Source organism: Magnolia sinica, chromosome 9, assembly GCF_029962835.1.
Source record: "Magnolia sinica isolate HGM2019 chromosome 9, MsV1, whole genome shotgun sequence".
Taxonomy (NCBI): Eukaryota; Viridiplantae; Streptophyta; class Magnoliopsida; order Magnoliales; family Magnoliaceae; genus Magnolia; species Magnolia sinica.
The window spans coordinates 80046855-80073696 of NC_080581.1; the positions used below are offsets into that span (position 1 = coordinate 80046855).

Here is a 26842-nt window from a genome sequence, read left to right on the forward strand (position 1 = left end):
TTTGGGGCCACATAAGTTTTGGATCTACCTCATTTTTATGCCCATGCCATAAAATGAGGTTACAAAACAGATGAACGGCTTGGATAAAACACATGTGTTATTCTTAATAGTTTCAAATAATGGCAGGTATATCTATTTAATGAACCACCATATTACAAACATAGCATGAAATTAAGCTTATCACATGGCAACGGAGACAATCCCAGCCATATGTAATAATTATATTTTTTTTTATTCCCATCCCACCTAATCCCTCCCAATACCAGGCGCCAATCACCCCCTAAGATTACCTTGAAAAACGGATGGACTGATTGGATTTTTCACAAGCATCATGGTGACCCAACCTAGCATTCTAGTGCAGTAACTGCCTTCGAAAGCTTTAGCAGTAAACGTGCGTCCCACCTGTACGGCCAGTACCGTGGGCCCACCTTATGGATGTATTACATATCAACGGCCTTCATCCATTTCGGTAGATCATTTTGGAAGCGGATTAGCTGGTGTACCACGTACCAGCTTTATGGCTGATGTATTCACGTCAGCAAGTTCTGTGGGTCCCATCATGAGTTATGTGTTATATCCAAACCGTCCATCCATTTGTCAATCTCGTCTTAAGGCTAGAGCTGAAAAATAAGAAAGATCTTTGGACTACACTTAAAAAAGCAGTGGGGGATTGAATGTCTTCCATTGAAACCCTTTTGGGGTCACAGAAGTTTCAGATCAATATAAAATTTGTTTTTCCTCTTCATCCATGTATTGTGACTTTATTAACGGATTGGATGGAAAATAAACGTTATGGTGGACCCTATAAATTTTTTAACGGTGAAAATATTATTCTCGCTGCTATTTTTGGTGTGGTCCATTTGAGCATTCGATATGATTAAATTTTTGTATGATATTCTAACATGCTCTTGAAAAATGAATGAACGGTGTGGATATAATAAATACATTATTGTGGGGCCCATGTAACTTTAATCTCCTTTGAACCGTCGGTACAACTCGGAGCTGGAGGAGCGTCCGCGTTCGTCTTCGCACGACACGTATCTACACCAGCTATATAGCTGCTGTGTGGTAGCCATTCTGCTTCCGATCATTTCACGGCACGATGATTCAAATCTCAGCTGGACCTAACCATAGTAAACAGTGGCAATTGACCATTAAAAACTTTTTGTGGGCCAAGGAGGTTTTGGATAAGTTGATATATCTTTTTATACCTTCATTGAGATTTGTTTGATCTTATCAACAGGTTGGATGGAAAATAAAACGGTGGGCCCTGTGAAATTTTTAATGGTGGATAGTTCAATCACCACTGTTTCGTATGATCCACATGAGATTTGGATCTACTTATTTTTTGGGCACATGATCTTAAAATTATCTGAAAAAACGAGTGGACGGCGTGGATGTAGAATACATACGTCAAGGTGGACCCCATGGTAAGGGCCGCATCTAATCCGCTCCCGTGGGAGCAGGCCCCTGAACGGGCGCTGTCATGCGGGGCAGGCTACTGGCATGTCCGCTAATTAAGTGATTTCCATGGGTATTTTAGTAAAATGTAATCTTCCCAAACCTTCCCTATTTAACTAACCTACACTCCAACAGCCTGGATAGATCTCTGTAGCATTTTGCTCTCTCTGTCCCTCTCTCGACGGTTAGCTCTCTGCTCTTGAAAAAACCCTAGAAATCTCCGGACGTCTGATTTCCGAGCTGAATTTCTTCCCTTTTCGCCGTTTCTAGTGATCTGATCAAGAGTTTTTCATATATTTTCCGCATTTCTAGCGATCTCTCCTTCGATTCATGTATATGTGATGCTGGAAAACGCGATTTTTCTTTCATTTCTACTTGTTTTTCGATCGGGTCGTCTCGATTCCACTGATTCGTTTGATTTCCTTAAGTTTCTGTAAAATCTCTAATTTCCATATTTTAAAGTAGTTTTTGTATATATATATATATATATTTGTTTTGAATTTTAACCCGTTTCTGATAGATCTCTCTTGATTTTATGTTTTCTGTAATTATTAAATATTTCACCAAGTTCGTTTTGAAAATCCTTCAGCTGAAGAAATTTTTTATTTTTTATTTTGCTTTTGAAACCATAATAATTTCTTTTCTGCTTAATTCTATTTGATGTGATGATGTTGCGTGAAAGATTAGTAAATGTAGAGAAAGGCTCATGCTTTTCCTGTGAATTGTTTGGAAAGCATGACCTGATTTTGTGCTGCGCTGAGTTCTTGTACGTTTTTTTCATAAAGGACACTTTTTTCCCCATTCTATCTGAAGTTGATAGTAGATTGCATTAATCTTGTGCAGATCTGTGTGGATATTCTCTGTAGAATTTTTATCTTTCCATGGCTCCAGCAGCAGCTTCAGATTCGATAAAGCCTCGAGGTACATGTGTATATATGTTGCCACACACTCTCATGTTCCAGCGATTCATAACCTTATTAGTTAGAGTGCTTATAACTGTATCAGGACACTTGGATAGTCCAGTCACTCTATCTGGACTGTTCATTAAGTCCAGTACACATTTCATGGGCTGTCATGCAAAAATCAAGCTGATTGGATGATTCTAACCAATCTGATCAACAGGTTCTAAATGGGTGGTCAAGTCATTTGTAAAATAGGTTCAATCAACAATCTGAGCCATTTATTTGGTGGGGCTATCATGGATGGCTTGTGGTTCTGAAGAACTACTTTTATTAGGCAATCCTAACTATCTCATCCATTGCCTGAAACATGTATGGATATAAAGAATGAAGACAACATGCAAAATGATTGTATCATTCAATTGCTATTTTTTTTTTTTTGCATGGTAGCCAATGAAATATGTATCAGACCTAATGGACAGTCCGTATTGATCAATTGGACTACCCAAGTGTCCTGATGCAAGTAGGATCCCCATAAGTTATAGTGCTCTGAGAGAAATGGATCATCCATCTCTCTGATGTGTATGTGTATGTATGTTGGAAATGCTAGTCTTCCCATCTTCATTGGGACATTATCAATGTCTCCAAGTTTTTAATTCACATGTGGGAAGGCCAATCATCAATCTGGACTGTCTATTCAAGTTCAACATGGAGCAAACAAACAATGGTTATCGGAATGGCAGATGATTGTAATCCTTTGAGTTTGGGCTATTTTCTTATACCTGTACATATCTTGCGAGCCATAGATCAGATGGTTAGCATCATGAAACCAAATTTCTTTCTTTGGAATCATAAGCAATCCATGGTGGTGCCTGTTAAATAGATGTTTTGAGAGTATGATTTTACCTACTTTGTTTCTCTTCATGATCTGGACCATCCCCTTTTAATGCTATTGATCAAATGATTAACATCATCTAAATCAGCATGACTTTTGTACCGTGGAGTGGTATTAAAGAATGGACTGTCCAGATTGATGACTGGATGTTTGATGCGTCGTTTAAAAGCTTTGTGGATGTTGCTAATGTCCTTGTGAGGGCTTCCCATTTCTTTTTATTCTATGGGGCAATATTTGTTCTAGGTTTGGTTAAAAATCTAAAAAAATTGAAAGTTGCACCTATTCTTTTATGGATATCATTGGAATTTTATTTGAAGAGAGCAAAGAAAAGATGCAGTATGCAGGTTGAGAATACAGAAATGCTAAAAACCAAACTAATTCCGACCCATAGCCACACCCACAGAAAGCTTACTCTTTATTCACTAGAAAATCCCCAAGAAGAATTGAGTATATTCTCTCTAGTTACTCCCAGCTTCACAAGCCCATCTGTTTCTGAATTCGCTACTCTATGCACGTGCGAGAAGTAAACAGCATGATTATGACAAATATCATAAGATTCCTCAATCAGGTTCACAACTTCCTAGGTGTTGCAGCTCGAAGACTGCATTGAGCTACCTCCAATTAGATCTTAAGGGCTGAAGAGTGATGCCATCAAATTTCTTCTCCACTCTACAAAAAGTGTGCCATGATGGCTGTTACGTAGCGGTAACGGTGGCAACTGTTATGTGTTACAGAAAAAATGACCTGTAATGTTCCATTATGGGGCCCTTACAGGCTTCTTTCAATGTACGGCTGTTAAGGCCTGCATTGTAATGGTAAAGGTGGGGGCCGTTATGGCAACCGTTACTGTTACAGAATATCACGACTCTGCACCAATTCAAGGTCAGATTAACAACCTTGCCAAACTTTTTTCTTTATTGCACCTCCCTTGGAAAATTCTTTTGTTGCGATTGAGCCAGAGCATAATAACACTGCTTATAGGTCCAATTCCACGATGCGCCCTATAGGAGCCAGCACACCATTACCCCAGCCAGCAATTAGAGCCTGAGCTTCCACTGAACTGGGCTGGACCATGGGACCCCGAATCTATCGCTGACCAGACCTCCCAAACAAATCTGCAATGAATTGATAAGTGCAGCACATTTTCTTCTTAATTGTAGCAACGGGAGCAGCGATTGGGAAAGCACGTCCGCTGTTTTTAAGGTGGTTTATGTAAGAATTTTATTTTATTCTTTTGAAAGGTGGTCTATGTAAGAATTTTATTTTATTCTTTTGAAAGGTGGTCCATTTAAGAATTTTAAGAGCTGCTGTCAAGAAGGCGCATTAATTTTTAAAGGCACCCATGAAAAATAAATTTGAGAAATTGCCATGGATCTGTTAAAAAGAACTTCATTGATAGCATCATAGAAGGATCACACTGAGAAATTGAGAAATTGCCACCATAAGAAGCTTCCCAAATCCATTTATCTTCACCAGAGCTGGGGATATACATCTCCAGAATGGACAACATTTGAGCAAGCAGTGAAATGACAATTAGCCATTGTCTTAGTCCAGGCTCCATAATGACCTAGAATGTTTGGATTGTTCTTGACTCAAATTTCATTGATTGTTTGGCACAGATGTATGTGTGGTTGGTGTTGCTCGTACACCGATGGGTGGATTTCTTGGCACCCTTTCATCTCTATCAGCCACAAAGTTAGGGTCTATAGCCATTGAATGTAAGATTGTTACTTTTCTTCTGTTTCCATCTGTTTTACAGCTGGAACTCATTGCATTTCCGTAATTGTGTCTGAAATATTCTTGCATGTTGACTTTTAGGTGCTCTTAAAAGGGCGGGTGTTGATCCCAAACTCGTACAAGAGGTCTACTTTGGAAATGTTTTGAGTGCAAATTTGGGACAGGCTCCTGCTAGGCAGGCTGCATTAGGAGCAGGAATACCTAACACAGTCATCTGCACTACTATTAATAAAGTCTGCGCATCAGGGATGAAGGGTATGCACTATCCCTCGAAAATATTCTTGTTTCGGATATGCCAGTATAAACAATGTGTTAACACATTCCTTCTTTTCTTTTCACAGCAACAATGTTTGCAGCGCAAAGCATCCAGTTGGGCATTAATGATGTTGTTGTGGTCGGTGGCATGGAAAGCATGTCCAATGCACCTAAATACTTATCAGAAGCAAGGTTAGTGCTCCTTTCTTACTCAAGTCTAGATTAGTTTGTTGTATGCTTTTGCCATGGCTGCAAATGAAAACACACATTAGGAAGAGAGAAAGATATGTACATGCTGCAACAGGAACTAAGGGATTTCCGAGACCAAGGGTGGAAAATCATAAACCTGATGTGCCACTTAAAGGATAGAGTTTTCCTACCATAGCATACATCTGGAGCTTTTAATGGATTCTTTCCTGCTTTAGATAAATGGTTCTATTACTTGTTTGTTCATATCTGAATGAGGATGAGTCCAATATCCATGTTTTAATGAGTGACATTTATGTTTTTTGCGCTGATTTCATTCCCAGCCAAGATAGCTACAGCAGATAATTGATGGATGCAAATGAATGGACTGTTCTGACAAACTATAGTTTCTAAAATAGCACTCAAATTGAAACTTGGCCATGTTGACTCTAACCGACGGGATTTTGAGCTGAGTCACCATGAAACTCTGTGGTAAGCCTGACTCGGGCTTGACTCAGAGTGACTTGCCTAGTCAACTGGTTGATTCAGTTGAGTCAACTTGAAGCATGTTTCTCGCATGGTAGTCCATTTTTTTTAAAAAAATAAAAATAAAAAGTAAGAAACACAATTTGAACCCAAGACCTCTAGTAAAGGAAATAACCTCTAACTAGCACATTGTGCATTTTACCTTTTCATCTTCTTCCGCTAATTTTATGTTTCACCCATGTACGACTATTTAAAGTAAAGGAAATAATCTCTAACTAGCACACCATGCATTTTACCGTTTCATCTTCTTTTGCTAAATTTATGTTTTACCTAATATGATTATTTAAAATATTTATAAATCATCATCATCATCATCGTCGTCGTCATTTAAGCCTCGTCCCAAATAATTGGGGTCGGCTACATGAATCCTATTTCGCCATTCCATTCTATCAAGGGCCAGAGCTTTAGTTTGACCATAAGTGATGTCTTTTTTTTTACTACCCCCATCCACATCCTTTTGGGCTTCCCCTTGCCGTTTTAGAGCCGTCAACTTGAACCAACTGGGTCAACGCATTTCTCGGTCTTCGTTTCACATGACCAAATCATCTAAGTCTACTTTACCTCATCTTATTACTTATAAGTGCTATTCCTAAGTTCCCTCGAATGCATTGATTTCTAATTCTATCCTTCATCTTTTAAATTTAAATTTAAATTTAAATTTAAATTTATTTTAATTTAATTCTATTTATTTTATATATATTTTTTGAGATTAACGATATTGCATTGAAAGAAAAAACAAAGTACAAAAGAAAACAAGGAAAAAAAACATAACGGAAACCAAAAGAAAAGGCTACGCTGACATAGCGTTAACCATTTAGCAACAAGAAAGAAAAGTCCACTTCCCTTAAGGAGGCATTGTACGTGGCCCATTCGATCACTAGATTAAGAGCTTTATAATAAACTTTCTCCGCGGAAGAGGAGGAATTGCGAAAACATCTATCATTTCTTTCAAGCCAGACTGACCACCAAATGGCGAGGATGGACATTCTCCAAATCTTCGTTCTTGTCTTCCCTATCCTGATTCTGTGCCAAGCTTTGAGTAGCAGATCGATTGATCCTGAGATGCACCATTGGATGTTGAACCTTCTGGCGAACACTGTCCAGATGGAGGAGATAAAAGGGCAGTGGATCAAAAGGTGGTCGATTGACTCCTCATCCTGCAGGCAGCATAGACAAACGTTGGGCAGAACCATCCCTCTTTTCGTTAGATTGTCGACAGTCAGGATCCTCTTGTTGGCAACTAACCATGCAAAAGCTAAAATTTTGGTAGGGGCAGAGTAGGACCATCCCTCTTTTCGTCAGATTAAATTTTATTTTTTATTTTGTTTGAAATGTGTCCTTCCTTGTCTTGCCACTCATCCATCCCAGCATCCTCATTTCAGCTACACTCATCCTAAAACATATTATTCCTCAACTACCCAACATTATGTGCTATAAAGCATGGCTACTCTTATAGCTATCCTATAAAGTTTCCCTTTCATTTTTGAGTGGTACACGACAATCACATAAAACTCCAAAGGCACATCTCCATTTCTTCCACCCAGCTTGAATTTTATGGGCAACATCCTTCTCAATCTCTCCACTCCCATGAATTATTGACTCATGGTATCGAACGACTTGTCCGAGTCTTCGAGCCAACACAGCCCAACTAGATATCTAGTTAAGTCTCCGAGTTTTTGAACTATGCTTAAAACATCTAGGTTTTAAGTGCTGCATCTAACAAATGATGAGCTTTAAATCAACGCTATAAGAAGGTTCAGGGATATGATTGTGGAGGTCTTATAAGTACATACATGTGTATGATAAGGCTATAGGCCATGCTAAATGATTGGCCTGGCTCATATGAAAGCCTCCTGTTATGTTTTGACCTCCCAAAGCCTTAAATACATCAACCATCTGATCTGGTTGCCCATACACTTAAAATGGGGAAAGAAAATCCTCATTCAAATCTCTGCATCTTCAATGTGAAGATGCTATGTGTGCCTATGTTGTACAAAGGTGTGTTTGAAGGTCTGCTATCCCAATCTCTACATGCCACCACATGTTGCACATTAGGTCTACCTGTGTAGATTTTGTGGTGGATAAAACTAGAGCATCTAATTATTTATTTTTTGGCGAGATTTGTGTTGAATGTGGATCATTGGAGAACTCTAGCAATCCTTCTGTTTGTGCATGCGTGGCCGTCCTAACGACTGGACAGGCCTGATTTTTGGTCTAGGGAGCTGCAGGGTATGGCCCACCTGATGTACAGTTTGGATGTGGTACACGTATGGCACATTGGCATATGAACTGGCTTGATTGGTTGGCATTAGAAAACCTTCTGTTTATACCCTGACATGGGTACAAATGGCAGCAGTTGGGACAAAGATAATGGTTGAGCGCAAGCCTTTCCAATTGGATTTCATGGAAGATAAACTATGTTGATGATGGGGATACTATGGAAAGAGGTCTCCCATGCTTATCAAAGTCGATGGCTGGTTTTGCACGGGACTTGCATGAGGCAGTGCCATGTGGCCATAGGAGCTGGGCCATGATGAGGCAGTCATAAGGATATCTAACTCAGGAGTATGGCTTGTCTGAGTATTAGATCGGATCGTATCACTGAAAACTAAACAACTTGTCCAATTTGGGATGAGTTGCCTAAAAACTAAAAAGATAATTAAAGATGATAAAAATAAAAATAAAACCAGGACAATTATAAAAAGAAAAAAAAAGAAAAACAGAATATAAAATCAGATGGTTAATATTATCTTCTCTATGCAACTTTTCGGTTATGATCCATCCACAGTTCGGTCACTGGTTTGGATGGTCTGGATAAATGTACCGATGTGCCACGTGTACAATTGAAGAATCAACAGCTTGCACCATTTGCATGCATCTTATGATGGAGGTTGAGGGAGGTGACTTCTTATTTCTCCCTCTCTCCCATCTTGGCTAGTAAAAAAGGAGATGGCCGCATTTCCCATTTTTATTGGGAACTAAAAAGGTGAGGGATGCACATAAAAAAAGAAGAAGCTAAGGAGGTGAGGAACACATCCAACTTCTGTTGGAGAGTGAAAAATGCTGATGCCAAAGTTCTCTCCCTCTCACCTTTTCTTTTTTAAGGCTTCTAAGCCCATGTGTTTACTAGAAACACACAACCACATGTGCAAGCATGGAAAACGTTTGATGTCTAGGTCGTCTTGCAGGTGGGCCCACACACACTCTCTCTCTCTCTCTCACACACACACACACACACACACACACACACACAAATTTTTAGTGGAACCAGGACGAGTTGACCACACTTTAGTCTGTATCAGGACAACTCGGCCCAAGTCAGTGTGACTCGTTCCAAGTCTGGACGAGTCGGACTGAGTCAGGACCTATTTAGGCCTTTATTATGTACAAGGTACTGAACTTGAACTTATTGCACCAATACTGATATGACTGGGACGAGAATGAGTCGTTTTGGATGATATTTGAAACCATGGGCAGTTTGTATACACATCTCCAATATGGGATGACATGACATACTGGGGCGAGGTCCAAGCTGTCCATCAGGTTGGTTCTACCTTGCAGTTATTGTTGCTCAAAATCAGGCAAATCAATGGATTCTAATTAAACAAAATGGGCGACTTAGAAACTTGGCCTACTTTTCCATAAGCCATCAATTTGTGTCTGGCATTGTTGCTAACATGATGAGTGGACTTTCCTGATGTTTTGGCCAAGGCATTTACACTGTGGAATCCACCTGATGGCAGGTTGGATCTTTCACCTATGTGCCAATTTTGCACTTGGCATGTTGCCAAATGAAATGTAGATGGGCTGCCTTATACCTGCTTGTGGGATTGGCAAGCCACTCCATTATGGCATGCCCCACAGGACATGATATGGTAGAGTCCAAAGAACTGGTAGAGCCATCTTGCTGGAATACACCGGCAGGTTGATGTATCAAACTATCGATAAGGGTCCATCTAGTGGGCCATTTCCCTGATAGCGTACTTTTCAAAAATCACAACTATTAGACAATCCTATCCGTCACTTATCTTCAATTTCCGTTTTTCAATGTTTGACTGTTAACCATGTTTCCTACTGTCGCTTTCAATAAAAAAATCTAATTGCCAGAATTATCCGATCCATATGTATTTTAAGCCATACGCTGTCTACAGTAAGAGCAACTTGTACCATAGGGAGATGGGTGCCCCAGGCTAGATTACACCTTCTCATGTAATTCAGCATAATAACCACAAAAAGGAGCCATCTGTCCACAATACCAGTGGCAGAATGGTGTATTGATCTAGATCATACAGCTGGTCGGCCTTATCGTGAATGACTCATGTTTTAAATTCATACCTAGAACACACTCTTTAGACATCAATTTCTGCAATTTCCTGTCCTTTATGTTGATTGTTGAATATGTTTGTTTGAAGGCTGCTGATCATCCATATCTGTTGGTTATGAAACATTTTCCATCTACGTAAGGTTGACTTCATGGATGGTCGTGATTGATACTTCACCCTGTCACATTTGCTGTGGAGAGATGGTTCTACCATAGATGGAATAGGAAAAGTTAAAAGTGATTAGTGTAAGGGAAACTAAGTAGGAAATTCGCCATGTGCTGTATAGCATTTGTACATGCACTGAAGATATGGGATAGGGGTTTTCTCCCTCTATTTGGTGTGTTGGGGCAATTGGTTCCCATCTGCTTGCCATATTCAAGGCATTCAGAGGTCCAAAGGTCAACAAGAGGTTCCTGTATGACCTGGTATAGCGCTGACTATAGTCATGCTGTGGCTGATGAGCTACAGAATGTAGTAGATGCCATCCAATTAAATAGGAGATAGGGAACTGTGAGTATGTCTGGAAATGTCCTTTAAGAAAATAGACATGGGATAGCAAAATTGAGTGAGGTAATTGAATAACATTCCAATAACTTATTGTTTATTGTGAAAGTTGTAGGAGTTGCCAATCTCCTTTGGCTCACTTATGGAGTCATTCAGAAATTCTTTTTTATTTTTCCGAAAGATGAGTCATTCGGACATCTTATTAGCATATTTATCAAAAAGAGAAAGTGTTATCAGTGTAAAACATGTCAATTTGTCACTGTCACCTTACCAATGTGTTTTTTCTGTCATTTATCTTCATGTGTTTGTCTTAGCAGTAATGTTTTGGTACCAATATTATTTAAAAAGAAAAACATTTTCGGCATGTCTGTGATTGCATGTGGTTATATTGTTGCAATATTGCACTTGCTAATGGTTACTGATAATTAATGTAAGATTTTTAATCGCAGGGCATAATTTCGACTGAGAAATACCTTGCTTAACTATCCTAATTGTTCTCTGTACAAACAGAAAAGGATCCCGATTGGGACATGATACTGTTGTCGATGGGATGCTCAAAGATGGTCTATGGGATGTTTATAATGATTATGGCATGGGAATGTGTGCTGAGCTCTGTGCAGATCAACATATGATAACAAGGGAAGAGCAGGTATCATTCTACAACCATGCTTGTTGTCTATAATATCTTTTCTGGGACTTTCTACCAAGCATATCAAGTATATTTTACAGCACATATATGATTTTGACTACCTTTGGATTCTTCCTCAGTTAGTGTAGCCTGTAAACCTTCTCATTTATATGGAGACTGAGAAATTTTAGTTTTCATTGATAAGTTTTAATTTATAATGATGATGATCCAAGATCCATGAAGGAAACCATACGGTGAGGCTTTTGAGAACTCCACCAGAGACATATCGACTTTTCAGGGCAGGGTGTATGGTTTTGTCATGGAATTCTAATTAGTCGATATTTATTTCTTATTTCAAATGATTATCTAGATGTTTGCATGGGATCTTGGTTTTGTCGAGCAACTACAGAAATCAATGTCTTGCAAATTGTATCTTTGGTCTTCATCTGGAGGATTTTTAAGTAAGAAAACTGTATTTGACTTTTACAGGATTCCTATGGCATTCAGAGCTTTGAGCGTGGTATTGCTGCTCGCAATGGTGGTGCCTTTGCATGGGAAATAGTTCCGGTTAGAATCCTAGTTCTATGGTAAATTGGTAATTATAAGAAAGGTTTTTATTTAGTTACGATATATATTTTTTCTCATGTAGGTTGAAGTTTCTGGGGGGAGAGGAAAGCCATCCGTGCTTGTTGATAACGATGAAGGCCTAGAAAAAGTAATGACAAAAGATGATTGTGGAAGTAAATGTAGTTTGGTTATGTTTCCATGCTTTTTCAACATTTTGGAGTTATGGAATTGTACTTTACACATTTAATAAGGCGCCAGTCTATGAAATTCCATATGGTATATATATTCTAGTTTAGATGGTATGTTCTTTGATTCTTTCTGCATAGCTTTCTGTGCTGAAAGGTTTGCAGCCTATGTTTTTATTTATTTCTTTATTACTATTGTTATTAAACAAGTCAGTTTAGGTGTTTGGATGTTAAAATATTTTACAGAAGATGAGCATATTGATGTGGAGTTTCTCAGCATTTATTTTCTAGTTGCTTTTATAGCTTTTTGAAGCTCAACTAATAATAATATACTGTGTGTTTGTCTGGCCAGTTTGATCCTGTAAAACTAAGGAAGCTCCGCCCTAATTTTAAGGAGAATGGAGGTTCCGTTACCGCCGGCAATGCCTCAAGTATAAGGTCTACTTTCATCTTCTGTGCTTGCTATTTGTACACTTTTGATATTGTTGCTGGCTAATGTCATGAGTGCCAATTGCACAAGTTGTCTGTGTTATAGACAAGTTCGTGGTAGACAAGTCGTTTGTGTCCTATACTGGTTTTACCTGGGTTGCTGGTCATAGGTGCTGAACCGTGGTCGTGGGACATGATCCTGGGTCCATTTCCAAATATTATAGATGGTTACATATTCTAAAATGAGATAGTGTTTGTTACTTATTATTATTATTTTTTAAAGGCCGTTCAGTCTTTTCAACTAGACAATGCAAATGCTGAAACATCTAAGCATCTGGGCAAAATTGACAGACCACATTTGAAATTCTGTAGTGGATAAAAGGGCCATAAGATGAAGGGTGGTCATCTCCCTTCTTTTTGCAATATGCTTGATACTTTTCCCTTCTCATGGTTCCATTCTGAGTCTTAGATGCAAGGTATTCCATAACGGTAACGGTGGCCATAATGGCCACCACTATTACCTTTACGATACAGGTCGTAATGGCTGTTATGGCCTCCGTAACGGCCGTTACGGTCATTTTTTTATTGAAAAAAAAAAAACTCAAACTACCTATATCTGCCCTGTAATGTTAAAATTTTTTTTCTTCAAAAAACCTGTATTTTCCCTGTAACAGACTATTGCGAGGCTATTATGGCCATTACAAGGGGCGTAACAGGCTGTTAATGGCAGTTACTAGTCATTTTTTTTTTCCATAACAGCTGTTACGGTCGTTACGACCCCGTAACGTGTAACAGTTGCCACCGTTACCTTTATGTAACAGCCTTTATGGCCCTTGAACGGCCTTTACAGCACACCATGCTCAGATGTTCTTTATTTATTCTTCAGTATGGTGAGTGATGTGACTGATAAGAGGTGCAAGTTCAAATTTTTTGCTAGTATTGTACATTGATTTTGCATATGAAGCTTTATTATTATTATTATTTTCCTCTTGACAGTGACGGTGCTGCTGCATTAGTGTTAGTGAGTGGAGAAAAGGCACTTGAACTAGGATTGCAAGTGATTGCAAAGATCTCAGGATATGCTGATGCAGCTCAGGTATTTTCTTAATGATTACCGAAGCTTTCTTTCCCCAGAAAATGTCACAAACCATCTGAATACCCGAAAGTGATGGAAATTTTCCCAAGTCCATTTGAAAGTACTTATGGCATGGCAGTTCTCATGATTTTTGTGCCAAACAAAGGACATTTCCTTCCGGAGGAATCTGGCGTTGCCATTCTGTAACCTAGGAACTTCTGGTTACTCTCAATCTCTTTTGCATGCTTTTTTGGGAGGGGGAAGATCGGCTTTTTGGAAGTCCAACTGGATGCTGAATTAGGATTCTCCATGCAGGCACCTGAGTTATTTACGACTACTCCAGCACTTGCAATACCGAAAGCCATTTCAAATGCTGGCCTGGAAGCTTCTCAAATTGATTTCTATGAAATAAATGAGGCATTCGCTGTATGTTTTCATGCTTTGATTATCAATTTCAGAATCATATGCTTATCATGCAGCTTCAAGTGGAATCACATATTTATCAATTTCATGATCATGTTTAAGCAAAACCTTTTCTCCAGGTTGTGGCTGTCGCAAATCAGAAGCTGCTTGGAATTCATCCTGTGAGTATTCCCAGTTCCAACTACCTTAAGAGTATGCTTTTTGAATATCAGACTCATTATCTTTCTACCTGGGGTGCTGCACTGCTCCCAGCCCACTTTAGGATCTCAAAATCTAGATGCTGAGGGTCTTAAGGTAGCTTATTCTACACCTTTTATTCCTTTCTATCCCCTGTCCTGTCTATTCTGTTTGTAGAGCTTTGAACTGGTTGTGTCATGCAAGTGGAATGTCCAAAATGTGTTGTATCTAGCTGTTTGGTTTTCAACATACCAGAAGTTTGGATATCTTTGTTTCCAATTAAGCCGTAGGAGAATTCTAAATTTATTTTACGACACGTGCCTGTCAAAATTGAAATTTAAATCTCTTGAGGAAGCTGAAGTGAAATTGCTGGAAGATTGCTTCTCAGAAACTGAGGTCAAGGCTGCTATCGATTCGATGAGGGGTGATAAATCTCCCGGACCTGATGGGTTCCCTATGGCGTTCTTTCAAACTTTTTGGGAGACCATCCGTGAAGATGTTATGGACTTTCTTCATGAATTTCATCTTAGGGGGAAATTATCAAAGGGCCTTGGAGCAACCTTCATCACCCTTATCCTCAAGGTTGCGGGTGCTAGCTCCTTCTCAGAATTTCGTCTAATCAGCCTGATAGGGGGTCCATACAAAATCTTGGCTAAAATACTATCGATCAGACTCTCTCGTGTAATGGGAAATCTTATTTCTAAGTATCAGAACGCCTTCATCAAAGGGAGACAGATCGTGGACTGCGCTCTGATTGCTAATGAATGCCTGCATTCTTGCGTTAAGTCAGGTTTAAAATGCATATTTTGTAAATTGGATATTGAAAAGGCTTATGATCATGTGGAGTGGGGTTTTATTGATTACCTGCTAGGCCACATGGGATTCGGAATCCGGAAGGGATGGATCAAAGTTTGCGTTAACTCGGCCCATTTCTCTATCCTGCTCAATGGTACTCCCCACGGATTCTTTAAAATTCGCGGGGTATTCGTCAAGGGGACCCCCTGTCCCCTCTTCTTTTTTTGCTCGTTGGAGAAGCCTTATCGCAGATGCTGCTCAAGGGCCAGGAGGCTGGAATCCTCAAAGGGATCACTATGTCAGGCGTTTCTACTCCGATCTCCCACATCCAATTTGCCGATGATACGCCCATCCTTCCCGAAGCTAAGCCTATGTATATCAACAATCTTCGCACCTCTTTGCGCTGCTTTGAAGTTGTCTCGGGCTTGAGCGTCAATATGTCCAAATCAAAAATATTCGCGGTAAATATTACTGATGATGCTCTCTCCTCTTTTGCTGAGCATCTTGGCTGCGCTGCTTCTTCCTTTCCCTCTACTTTTGTGGGTCTTCCCCTTTCCATAGGCACCCCTCCTAAATCCATGTGGGATAAGATCGTCAATAAATTTCACAAGCATTTGGCCAGGCGGAAGTGTCAATACCTCTCGATGGGGGGTCGTATGACACTTATTAAATCTGCTCTATCTAATCTTCCCATATACTTTATGTCGATCCTTCGGTGTCCGTCGTCGATCCTTCTCCGGATTGACAAATTACGTAGAGATTTTTTATGGTGTGGGAAAGACAATCAGAAAAAATTCCATCTTCTTGATTGGCGTGAAGTTTGCAAACACTTCCAAGAAGGAGGAGCCAGTATCAGAAATTTGGAGATTATGAACCAGGCCCTTTTGGGGAAGTGGACTTGGAGACTGGGGATGGAAAATGATGCTCTATGGAATTTGATTATCAAAGGGAAATACGGCATCTCTAATGGGGGTTGGTGGACCAAAGATTCCTCTACTTACAAGGCTTCTCATATATGGAAGGGGATCATGTGATCCAAGAAACCGGTGTTAGATAATATCAGTTTTCAGCTTGGTACTGGAGCAACCATCAGATTTTGGGAAGACAAGTGGGCAGGAGAAGAGCCCCTCAATCGTATGTATCCTAACATTTATCGTCTGGCCCCAGTTAAGAACATTACGGTCGATAGATGCTTCACGATTTCAGCTGCAACGTCATCTGGGAAGTCAAGTGTATCAGAAATCTTCATGATACAGAGATCGATGAGTACATCGGCTTGCTGGATCACATATCCAGAATGGTTCCTGATCAGGCCTGCCGCGACTACCTAATCTGGCCTCTTGATAAATCTAGCTCCTTTTCGGTGAAATCTTTGTACTCCTTTCTTTCCACCCCTCCCATCATGCCAACCCCTGCCTTCCCCTTTATTTGGAAATTTTCTGTCCCCCCGAAATTCATCTGTTTCAGCTGGTTGGTTGGCAAGCAAAGGATCCTAACTATCGATAATCTGAGGAAGAGAGGCATGCAAGTGGTTAACATTTGTATCTGTTGCATGCAGAATGAGGAATCAGTGAATCACCTTATGCTTCATTGTCTGTTTATTTCCCAAAATTGGAGGGAATTCTTCAACAGATTCAGCATCAGCAGCTGTATCCCGGAAACTACTTCCGACATGCTTACTTCGTGGTATGGGTTCAAGCTGGGTAAGAACCGAGGTCGAATTTGGCGAATGACGCTCATTGCTATCTGGTGGTCGGTTTGGGAGGAAAGGAATGATAGATGTTTTAATGATAAGCATTCCTCGGTTCAATCGGTGTGGGCTAGGGCTAAAAAATTGGTCATTAAATGGGCGGGTTCTATCAATGGTCTTCTTGACGTTGATCTTTTGTTTCTTGGTTCTTAGTTTTTTCTCCTTTCTTCTTTTTTCTTTTTCTGCTGCTATCTCAGCAGTCCTGTTGTAGTTTTTTCTCCCTCTTTTAATATATTCTCGTTACGTTTTAAAAAAAATAAATTGAAATTTAAATCAAATATGGGTATGCAGCACACCATGCCCCATAAAACTTTTATCATAATTTAAAGTCTAAACTGGAGGAGAATGGACAGGTTGTGAGTCTTGTGACATAGTTGGAATTGAGTGCTGTGAATCAGGAATTCTAGTTGGCCGCTGAACCATTTTGCTCAAGAGGGATATTTCTTTGGTGCCTTTTATCGCTCGCTATAACGTGGAGTATCTGGCAAGAACAATATAGAAGTATATTTGAAAGTGTCTCCTGTCCTAGGAGCTGTACATGTTAACTTGCTCAACTCGACTCGACTCGAAAAAGCTCGATTTGACTCGGTTCGAAACTGAGTTCGAGCCGAGTCGAGCTGATTTTTGGAGCTCGAAAAAATTTCGAGCTGAGTTTGAGCTTGTCCAAGCTCGAATAGACTCGGGTCAAACCTCAACTCGAATTGACTCGGATCGAATCAGTTTGGTAACTTGGTTATTTTGATATTGGCGCTGCTCACCAAGTGTTTTATAAAATGACTCAACGAAGTGTTGTTTCGGGTGCGTACGTTCTCCGCGGGATCGGCTGGTAGCGAGGAAGGTATGGATAAGAAACAAATCACTACAAAAATAAAAAACTTTACATGATAAAACTTCCCTCGTATCTTGATTTTGATGCTGTCTCCCGCGTGTTTGATGAAATACCTGTAAACTGCTGCTGCTATTTTGCATATTGTGAGAAATTGAAGGTGCACTCTATGTGTTTGAGAAAATGTTGCACAGGCTTGAACTCGGCTCAAACTAGCCCGAGCTGCTGACCGAACTGAGCCGAGCTAGCCAGTTAGGCTTGAGGACTGAGCCAAGCTGAGTTCGAGGTGGGGTTAGCTATTGGCCGAGCCGAGTCGAGCTGTGCCAAGCTCAACTCGGTTCGACTCGTGTACAGCTCTACCTAGGGAGCAGCTATTTGAGACAATCAAATCAAATATGGCCTCCTAGGGTCCTTGCAGCCGAAGAATTTTGTGTAGTGTCTCCTTCGGACCTCTCGAGGAAGTGGTTGGAGACTACATGATACAAGTAGAAAGCCCAAGGACTGCATGCTAGCTGCTGCTGAACAACTGGTGGAAGTTAAACACTGATGGGTGTTCTCTTGGTGTCTTCTGGGCCTCCACCTCTTGCAAGCCCACTTAGAATAGATGATTCACTGTTTATGAGACTATCTTGAAAATTGGCATAGGGGCCCTCTTCTTTTCATGTTATCCTGAGAGCTGCACATTCTACAGCTGATAATCTGGGCAAAAGGAAGGCCCGTGCAAACCCTCTTGTTATTGCTTCCTGCTATCCACTGCCTCAGGGGATTAGGCTATAACTTATAAGTGTGTGTGATTTTGCTCTTTTATTTTCTTAATAAAATATAGTATTTTAAAAAAAGGGATTTCTAGTGCATTTCCAGGGAAAAAGAGAAAGTGATGCTTTAGAAATTCCTGGATTATGATTGAGGAAAAGGTTCAGACTTTGAAATTCCCATAGACATTTTGTTCTCATCTTTAACAAAATAACCGAGTTTCTCTGGGATTGTAATTATAGGTTTATTAGCCAGCGAATGCGCGCATTACTTCTATCCCTACTTTTATTTATTTAGGTTCTATTTTCTGTCAGAACTGAATTTGGTTTGTTTATTCACCATCATGCTGGTTAAGATGGGAACTCCACTGAGGTTGCCTGTTTAAGTTTGCTCTTCACTTCTGTTGGAACTAGAGAACACTAAGCATGTGAATTCTCATTTATTAAGTCTTATCAATGACCTTATAGGCTTATATTTGTGCTCCTTTTTACAATTTCTCCCCTCTTTTGGTGTGCGTGTGTGCAGGATAAGCTTAATGTGCATGGTGGAGCCGTGTCCCTGGGACATCCTCTTGGTTGCAGTGGAGCTCGTATATTGGTCACACTATTGGGGGTATATCTTATCTCATAGCTCTTTTCTTCCGCATGTTTAGTTCTTAGTTTCCTTTTTTCTGGTGTGGGCTGCATTTGGAGCACAGCTGAATTGAATTGCAGATATTACCTTCATGAAGTGGGATGAGTAAACTGTAATTACCTTTAGTAATATTGGGGGAGAGTACAAATTGCAACTATGTTTCCTTAATGTTGGATTTGAAAGCAACATATCTGCGATTGGAGGGACATTACAATGTGATTATTTCCTCTTTGATAAACTTGGTTGATCACAATTCAATTCAGTTTCGCATCCAAACACACCATCAAGTAATAACTTTGGTATCTTCTCCCAACATCGACTGAGAGCCTGTCTGTTCTTTTTCTTCTTCTTTTTTGTTTTTGTTTTTGTTTTGTTTTTTGTTTTTTAAATTGAAACCGTTATGTCTTTCTTATTATGTGGAGACTTTAAGTCCCTTTTGGACTCAAACTCACAAAAAGTTCTCTGCATAAAGGGGTTCTCACACAACTTCTGGAATAACAAAATCAGAGTAGGCTTTTTAGCGAATATTTTGACAAGTGGGCAATCAGACGGGGTTTGCATAAGTGTATCCAATCTCACATAAAAAACTGGGGTTTGGCTTAAAACAGCGTTTAGTTCTCAAATGCCCCTTTTGAGGGGGTTCCAAACGGATCCTTAGGGTTGCCACTCTCTCCAAAATAAGAGATTTATTATTATTATTATTTTTTAAGGTTGCTAGTAGCTAATGCAATTTCATGGCATCTTATTATTATTTTTTAAGGTTGCTAGTAGCTAATGCAATTTCATGGCATCCCATGGATTACACGTGTTGGATATTAGACAATTTGGGGGTGGCCATGGGATCTGAGGTATATGGCACTGCTGTACTCACATATTTTTATATGAAGGTAATTAAAACTTACGAACTATTTTAAATAACTACTAAAACATACGCTAGAACTATTTTAAATAATGAAAATACTGTGTTTGTCATTTTGTCCTTGTACCTCGTTGGAGTCACGTGATTTCCACACCTAAATCTGTGCCCTAATCCAACGACTGGACCCCGGCCCAAGTAAATATATTAGAAAGCATTAGGAAGCCTATCAGTCTGTGTAACTTTCATATTGATGGTGATATGGGTCGATGCCAGATATGCACATGGTTTCCAACATAAAAATACTGACGTTGCATGTACATAAAATAGAAGTGCGTTTTCATGACATGAATATTATTTTGGATAATCCAAAAGATGATAAAAGATGCACACTAAAGGTCATCTACTCATGTTAGAGCTTATGTTCTAGACACTAACTTTTAAAAGGCGAGCATCCTTGTTTACACTGCTCCTGGATAGTCCTTGAAAACCCTGTAACCAACAAAGGGAAGGTATAATGGAGCACCTTTGGTTTTTCTTCACTTCCATATTAAAGATAAATTATGATGGGAGGTAGGCCTGGTGTTTCACATCAAACCTCAGTCAAGGTGTGTTTCAAGATTTTTTTTTATGGTATGGCAGGTTCTGAGACAGAGAAATGGGAAATATGGAGCTGCTGGCATTTGCAACGGAGGAGGTGGCGCGTCTGCACTTGTTCTAGAGCTCATGTAAGGCTTTTCTTGTCGGTAAGATTCACATGCTCTACGTTATAACATGGTTTCAGGTTTGTCTGATAGTTCTGGGTTGTCATTGCCTGGTTGTCACTAGCTAGGCTTCAAACATGCTTTTCTGCTTCTGTTGGGATCATCAGAAGTTCACCAGAGTGCCTTTTATTTTATTTTACAGGGCCGATACAGGGCCAACACATTTTTTGGGCCATAACGATCCATTTTGTAGTGGCTATAAGGCTGGTCATTATGGCCACCATTACCATTATTGAATACCTTGTCCGTGCTATCCTAGTGATGGCCTTCAAGTGGATAGTTATAATGAAATTGATCAACAGTTCACAGTGCATCAGAAATCCATTGATTGGATTGTCAGAGACAATTGCTCTGCATTTTTGGTCCTTGGCCTCAACTGTGGGACCCAACCAATGGATGGTTCCAATTACAGTTGTCAAGTGGAGATTGGAGTAAACCACCTATGAAGGTGGCTTCCAACTGTTTCACTTTTTCTTTTCTTTTCTTCTTTGCACAAACAGTGGAGCCTTAAGAGCATTGCTTTGTGCAACTCTGGTCTTCACATGCAGCAAAAGTATTTGTTTTTCTACATCCCTTTTTAACTTTTCTCCTTTTGGAAAGATGGAGTGCACACTAGTGTGGTACCAGTACCACCCTAAGCCACAGTGGTACTGGGCAGATGTGGGGCCCATATGATATCTTCATGGAATCCAACGTATCCATCAGATGCATGACCTCAACTGCCGTAAAGATACCCAACTTAGCTTGATCCAAAGGTCAGATCAGGCACGACAGAGGGACAAGGTTGACAGTGGAGGCTCACTGGTGATAGGAATGGGGAATGATCATGTTTTATATATTTATAATCGAGATTGTTAAAATCCTTCCTCTGGACTGGATGAAGGGTCAAGCCAAAAGTCAGATGGTTACTGGATGAAGGGTCAGGCCAAAAGTCAGATGGTTTCGCAACTCAGGTGGGCCCTGGTGAAAATAAAGAGTGGGCGTCCCCTCACCTGCTTTTGGGGCAACTTGAGGCAAGACACCTGACGGATGAGTTGGATGGTGCTCAGACATCACGTGGGCCGCACACCTGCTTATGGTGGTACTGGTACCAGTCCTGTGTGCACATCCGGAAAGATTGCATACATTTCCTCTCTTCAAATTCTCCTTTTTCTCTATTCTTCCATGATCCCATCATTCCACTCCATCCGAATCATTTCATTAAACTGCTCATGAGACTTTGGGTACACCATGTTGATGACCTTTAATGGGGCATGCTCCCCATTTCTTTTTATCAATTCATAGTCTGCTGGGTCTGAACGTCAGGGTTGTCCAACCGATGCAACATTCTGGACCTCATATCTGTCTGGTGGGCTCACCTAATGAACTGTCATGATTTTCATGAGCAGTCCTGTGGAATGTAATCTAGGACAAATGGCATCATCAATCTCATTTTTTTATATATATATATATTTAAATTGTGAAATAAAATGACATGTTAAGCAAGCTTTCGTTCATGCAGGCCAGTCATCAGAGCAGAACGTTCCTTGTTATGAGAGTGTAGGATTTTCTAGTACTTGTTGTGCCAATGTTTCCTTCTTCCAATAAAGCTGTAGCAAACATCCCTAAGAAACACTAGGGCTTCTCTAAAAAAATGCATCATTCTAGCCGTTGTTATTTACCCCCCTTCCTTTTTGGAAGAGATTCAAATGCTGCATGAAGTCTGTGGTTCTCATGATGTCATTTGCAGGAATGGCCCCTTCTTCATATTGTTGTGGGGCCCTGCGATTCCAGGAACCCTGTGGGGTTGTAGTCCAGTGCAATTTGTCTGAGTAGACTCGGACTCCATTGGACCTGATCCGCTTTGACGCTCCCAAGTCACCCTCTGAGTCAACCCTGACTCAGGCAAAAATATGGATATTTATTTCTCCATATCAGGGCTGACTCGGTCCCAAATTCCCAAGTCGTTAAACGTTGCAGACTACTCAAACAAGCCTCTTCTCATGATATTTTATGAGAGACGATAGAGTTGGATGCTCTCTGGTTGGGCTGATATGTTATGATGAAACATCAATTGCATGCGGGCGTTTTACTGACTTGAGTTTTGCTTTCAACTTTGGAACTTTGAACTTCGAACATGAAAAAGCTTGGACAGTTCGAACGTGATAAACTATGGAATGCTAAATGCTATTATCTAAGTAACAATCAAGCGTTCAATCCACTTGTATAGGCACATGTGTGCCGGATCTAGTCTGTTCATCTATTTCACATGCCGGAGGGTGGGCCTTGGGATGAAATTCATACAGTTCAGATGATCCGAAATATCCTTTTAAACTACACGTGAGAGTCGAACTGGACCTCATCAAATTACCTATTATTTTGCATAACAAAGGCTCCCTTGATTATTGAACCGGGCCAACTGGCTGGGCCATTCATCACTAGCCCCAGCCTAGCCTAGCCTGGACACCAGGCCTACATTTCAAGCCCAGCCCTTAGGCCAAGTTTACTCTCCAAGCCCAGGTCTTACCTGGCTGGGCTGCCTGTCAGCTCTGCTCATTGCCTCTTCTGACTAGGGACGCGGATTTCCATCAGAAGCTTCTTGCATGAAGTTCCTGTGCTGGGATGTAGGTGGGGTCCACCGTGAACTTTGTGATAATCCACTCCATCGACATGAGAGAGGACGTGAGACCAAAAATGAGGTGGATCCAAAATTCAAGTGGACCGCACGATAGGGAAAATTGTGGAAAGAAATAAATGCCTACCATTGAAACCTTCTTGGGCTCCACGTTGATGTTTATATGCCATCCAACCCGTTTATAATGTCATTCCCACAGGGGTGAAGTGAAAACAACGAAAACATAGCCTGATACAAAACTTTTGTGGCCATATGAATATTTCAACGGTGGTCGTTGAATCCCCATCGTTTCTTCGCATGTCCTAAAATGAGCTAGCAGAATGGATGGATTGGGTGGATTTCTCACAAACATCACGGTGGGCTCCACCTATCATCCAAGCGCAGTAAATTCCTGTGAAAACTTTAGCAGGAAATCCTCCAACACTGACTAGTGGTACTTGATTCTTCTGGGTATTCTAGTTATTATTGGCCTTAATTAAAAGGAGCCCATTGGACCATGAGATATGGTCCATCCAGCAGATTACCCCCACCCTATTTAACTGAACGACACATCCAACCCTTCCAATTATTGGCCCGAATAGGAGGATCATCAAGTGCAAAATCAGCCTCACTTGCTCATCAGGTTAGCAATACCATAGAAAACAATGTCTATCAGTTGGTAAATTGCAAATACAAGTGTAATGGACGCGGCTGAATTTTGTGTAAGGAAATCCTAATGGCGTTGCTAACCTATTGGATGGATTGGATGAAAGGTTGGAAGTTGTATTTTGGGTGGACTGTAATTTACGGTATCATCGTTCGGAGAGATAAACTCTGATTTTTTTTATTTGGTAGTTTACAATCCGATGGTTGTGATCGAGATCAGCTCTGCTGGAAATATATATTTTCCGTGATCTGATCTTATTGCTTTTGCTGTTTGACGATTTTGAATTTTGATAACAGATTCACTGGAAAAACAGTGAACCGTGATATATGATCCAACCAATTGTACTAGAAATAAACTATGATTTGTAACTAAAATGAAATGAACTCATTTTTAAGCTGCAGCCAAACCTGCCCAAATTGGTTGGCAGCACGCAGGTGTGCTGGCAGCAGATGTGAAATAAGCATGAAAGTGGACATCCAGACCATCCATGAGGTGGGTCCCATTGTTTTTATTGTAATTGGCCCAAAAACCTGGCCGGTCCACTCATTAGTCAGGTGACGCGTGCAAAAATAATGTACGGTTTCGTAAAAAAGAAGTCAACAGTCCACATTCCTGTGGGACTGCCTGATGAGCCGACCAGGATTGACCTTTGGTACTCCATCTGAGCCTGACAAATCAATGGGCAGGGAAGCAAAAAGCACGGTTTGAGACCATGGTCGTAGATCAGATGGATAGAATAGGAAGCGGATTGCCTGGTGTGTTGACGTGGTAAAGTTCTGTGGGCCCATCAATAATGTATGTGTTATATCTACACCGTCCATCCATTTTTTAAGATCATTTTAGTGCATGAGATAAAAAATGAGGCTGATCCAAACCTCAAGTCGACCACACCAAAGAAAATAGTAGAAACATTGACGCCCACTATTGAAACCTTCCTAGAGCCCACCATGATGTTTATTTACCATCCAACTTGTTCATATGGTCATACAGACCTGAATGAAGGTAAAACACAAATATCAAATTGATCCAAAACTTCCGTGGCCTCTATGAATTTTTCAATGGTAGGCATTCAATCCCCACTGCTTTCTATAGTGTAGTCCACTTGAGGTTTGGATCTGCCTCATTTTTAGACTCATGTCCAAAAATAATCTAGAAAAATGGATAAACGATGTGGATGTAATGCTACATCACGGTGGGGCCCACAAAACTTTGCTATGTGGGTAGTGGGTGGTACACCACGCAATCCGCTTCCCATCCAATCTGGGTGCTCAATGCACGGTGGGTCTCATTGTATTAACGGTCTGCATGGCTGAACCATGGAACAACTGTTTTTTATACAGAACTATGTACCAGCTAGCTATTGACGCTGTCATGCATCGATAACATCACATGGTTGGGCTTGACAGATGGGAGTATAGATCTTAGGTGGGCCCATGCCCATATGCAAGTGGGCCAATGTGCATCTATTAGATATATCCTGTCTAAACAGTCTTTTTGGGGGCAACGGATCAGACGCTAGTTTTCTGATGGCAACACTCTTCTCGGTGGCCCATCTATCATCTCCACCGTTCATTCATTACATCTGCACGGTGCATGTAAGCTGTCCAATTCAAAAGATTCCAATATTGGACGGTGGAAGCTTCCAACCTGGAACTTATTTCGTTCTTTCTCCATCCACTGTGGAAGTCAAGCTTTCAACAGTCTGGATTACCGAAAAATGGGGCCCACTTATCATATCGAAAACGCGTGTGTACGGCTTCGAGATGTGGACAGTCAGTTTCAATTTGGCAGATGGGATGGTCTGGACATTTCTGTACTTGTATCGAAAGAGTAGGGACATTTCTGGTAACTTTGTACTTTTGCGTGTAAGGAACATTCCTGTCCTTGTCCGTCAAGGGAAGTGAAAACTCCCAGTACATCGCAATGATCCCGTCTCGGTTCGTTGAGGCTCTCTACCATAAAAGCGTCCCTATAATCGTAGAATCCAGACCGTTCATGGGGTGATAATTGACTTTAATGGGCATGATTTTGAAATTTTATAATCGTATCCATCTATTTATGATGAGATATGGCGAGTGGCCATCTCAAGATTCTTAAAGGTAGAGATGTTCCTGTTCTTTGTACTCTGGTTATTAACACCATGATGAGGTCTATGCAGAAAAATCTACCAGTTCCTTTCTGTTAGAATGGTCGTTTTATGATGGGACCCGACGATGGACGGGTCTGATTTATCCTATGCATGCACAGCGATGTGAACGGTGCCATTTTCCTGGAGTTAGGTTGGGTTCATCGCGACGAACCTTCAGTTCGAAAGCGCCAGTCAACGCCCTTCTAAGTCTGCCAGCAGGGCATGCTGACGTGTCATCCACTCCGAACCGCGCGCCACCCTTTGAAACACCGACGCGACTTGATCATACCCCGGGTTACACGGCTTCCCTGTAACCCAGAACTCTGTGGGGCCTACCACGACGTTTGTGTTATATCCACTCCGTCCATCCGTTTCTTCAGCTTATTTTAGATCGTAAACCAAAATACACACGAGATCCACCACTCAAGTGGGCTATACCACATGAAAACAGTAGAGATGGATAAACCAACCGTCGAAACCTTCTTGGAGCTCATCTTGATGTTTAAATCACATCCAGACCGTTCATAAGGTGATTCTCTCCTTGATGAAGGGAAAAATATAATCCTGATGTAAAAATTCTATGACCCGACTAAGGTTTCAATATTAAGCATTCAATCCTCACTTGTGTGGCCCACACGATTTTAAATCTCCCTCATATTAGAAATATTTTTCTAGAATTAGCTGACGAAATGGATGAACAGAGTCGATTTAAAACAAACGTCTTAAATGGGCTCCACATGGCTGTGAGTCGAAGGGAAGCTTGTGTAACCCGCGTTACACGCAAAGTC

The 26842-nt window shown here is 40.6% G+C and overlaps 1 protein-coding gene and 1 long non-coding RNA gene across 3 annotated transcripts; both read left to right on the plus strand.

Moving 5' to 3' along the window:
• Nucleotides 1–1521: 1521 nt before the first annotated feature.
• On the plus strand, nt 1522–22326 carry LOC131255811 (acetyl-CoA acetyltransferase 2-like). Of its 2 annotated transcripts, none has more exons than XM_058256677.1 (15): nt 1522–1645; nt 2305–2382; nt 4875–4973; nt 5074–5247; nt 5334–5439; nt 11316–11454; nt 11923–12000; nt 12083–12148; nt 12538–12623; nt 13611–13710; nt 14005–14115; nt 14232–14273; nt 18939–19025; nt 20545–20648; nt 22168–22326. In XM_058256677.1, the coding sequence occupies exons 2-14, from the start codon at nt 2343–2345 to the stop codon at nt 20632–20634; spliced, it is 1218 nt and encodes a 405-aa protein (XP_058112660.1). In that variant the 5' UTR covers nt 1522–1645; nt 2305–2342; the 3' UTR covers nt 20635–20648; nt 22168–22326. The 2 variants fall into 2 exon arrangements, with proteins under 2 accessions (XP_058112660.1, XP_058112659.1); XM_058256676.1 differs by having other exon boundaries at nt 20545–20630.
• LOC131255812 (uncharacterized) lies at nt 19032–20008 on the plus strand. Its single transcript, XR_009176470.1, has 2 exons — nt 19032–19756; nt 19807–20008. It is a non-coding gene; the product is annotated as an uncharacterized LOC131255812 (long non-coding RNA).
• Nucleotides 22327–26842: the final 4516 nt, after the last annotated feature.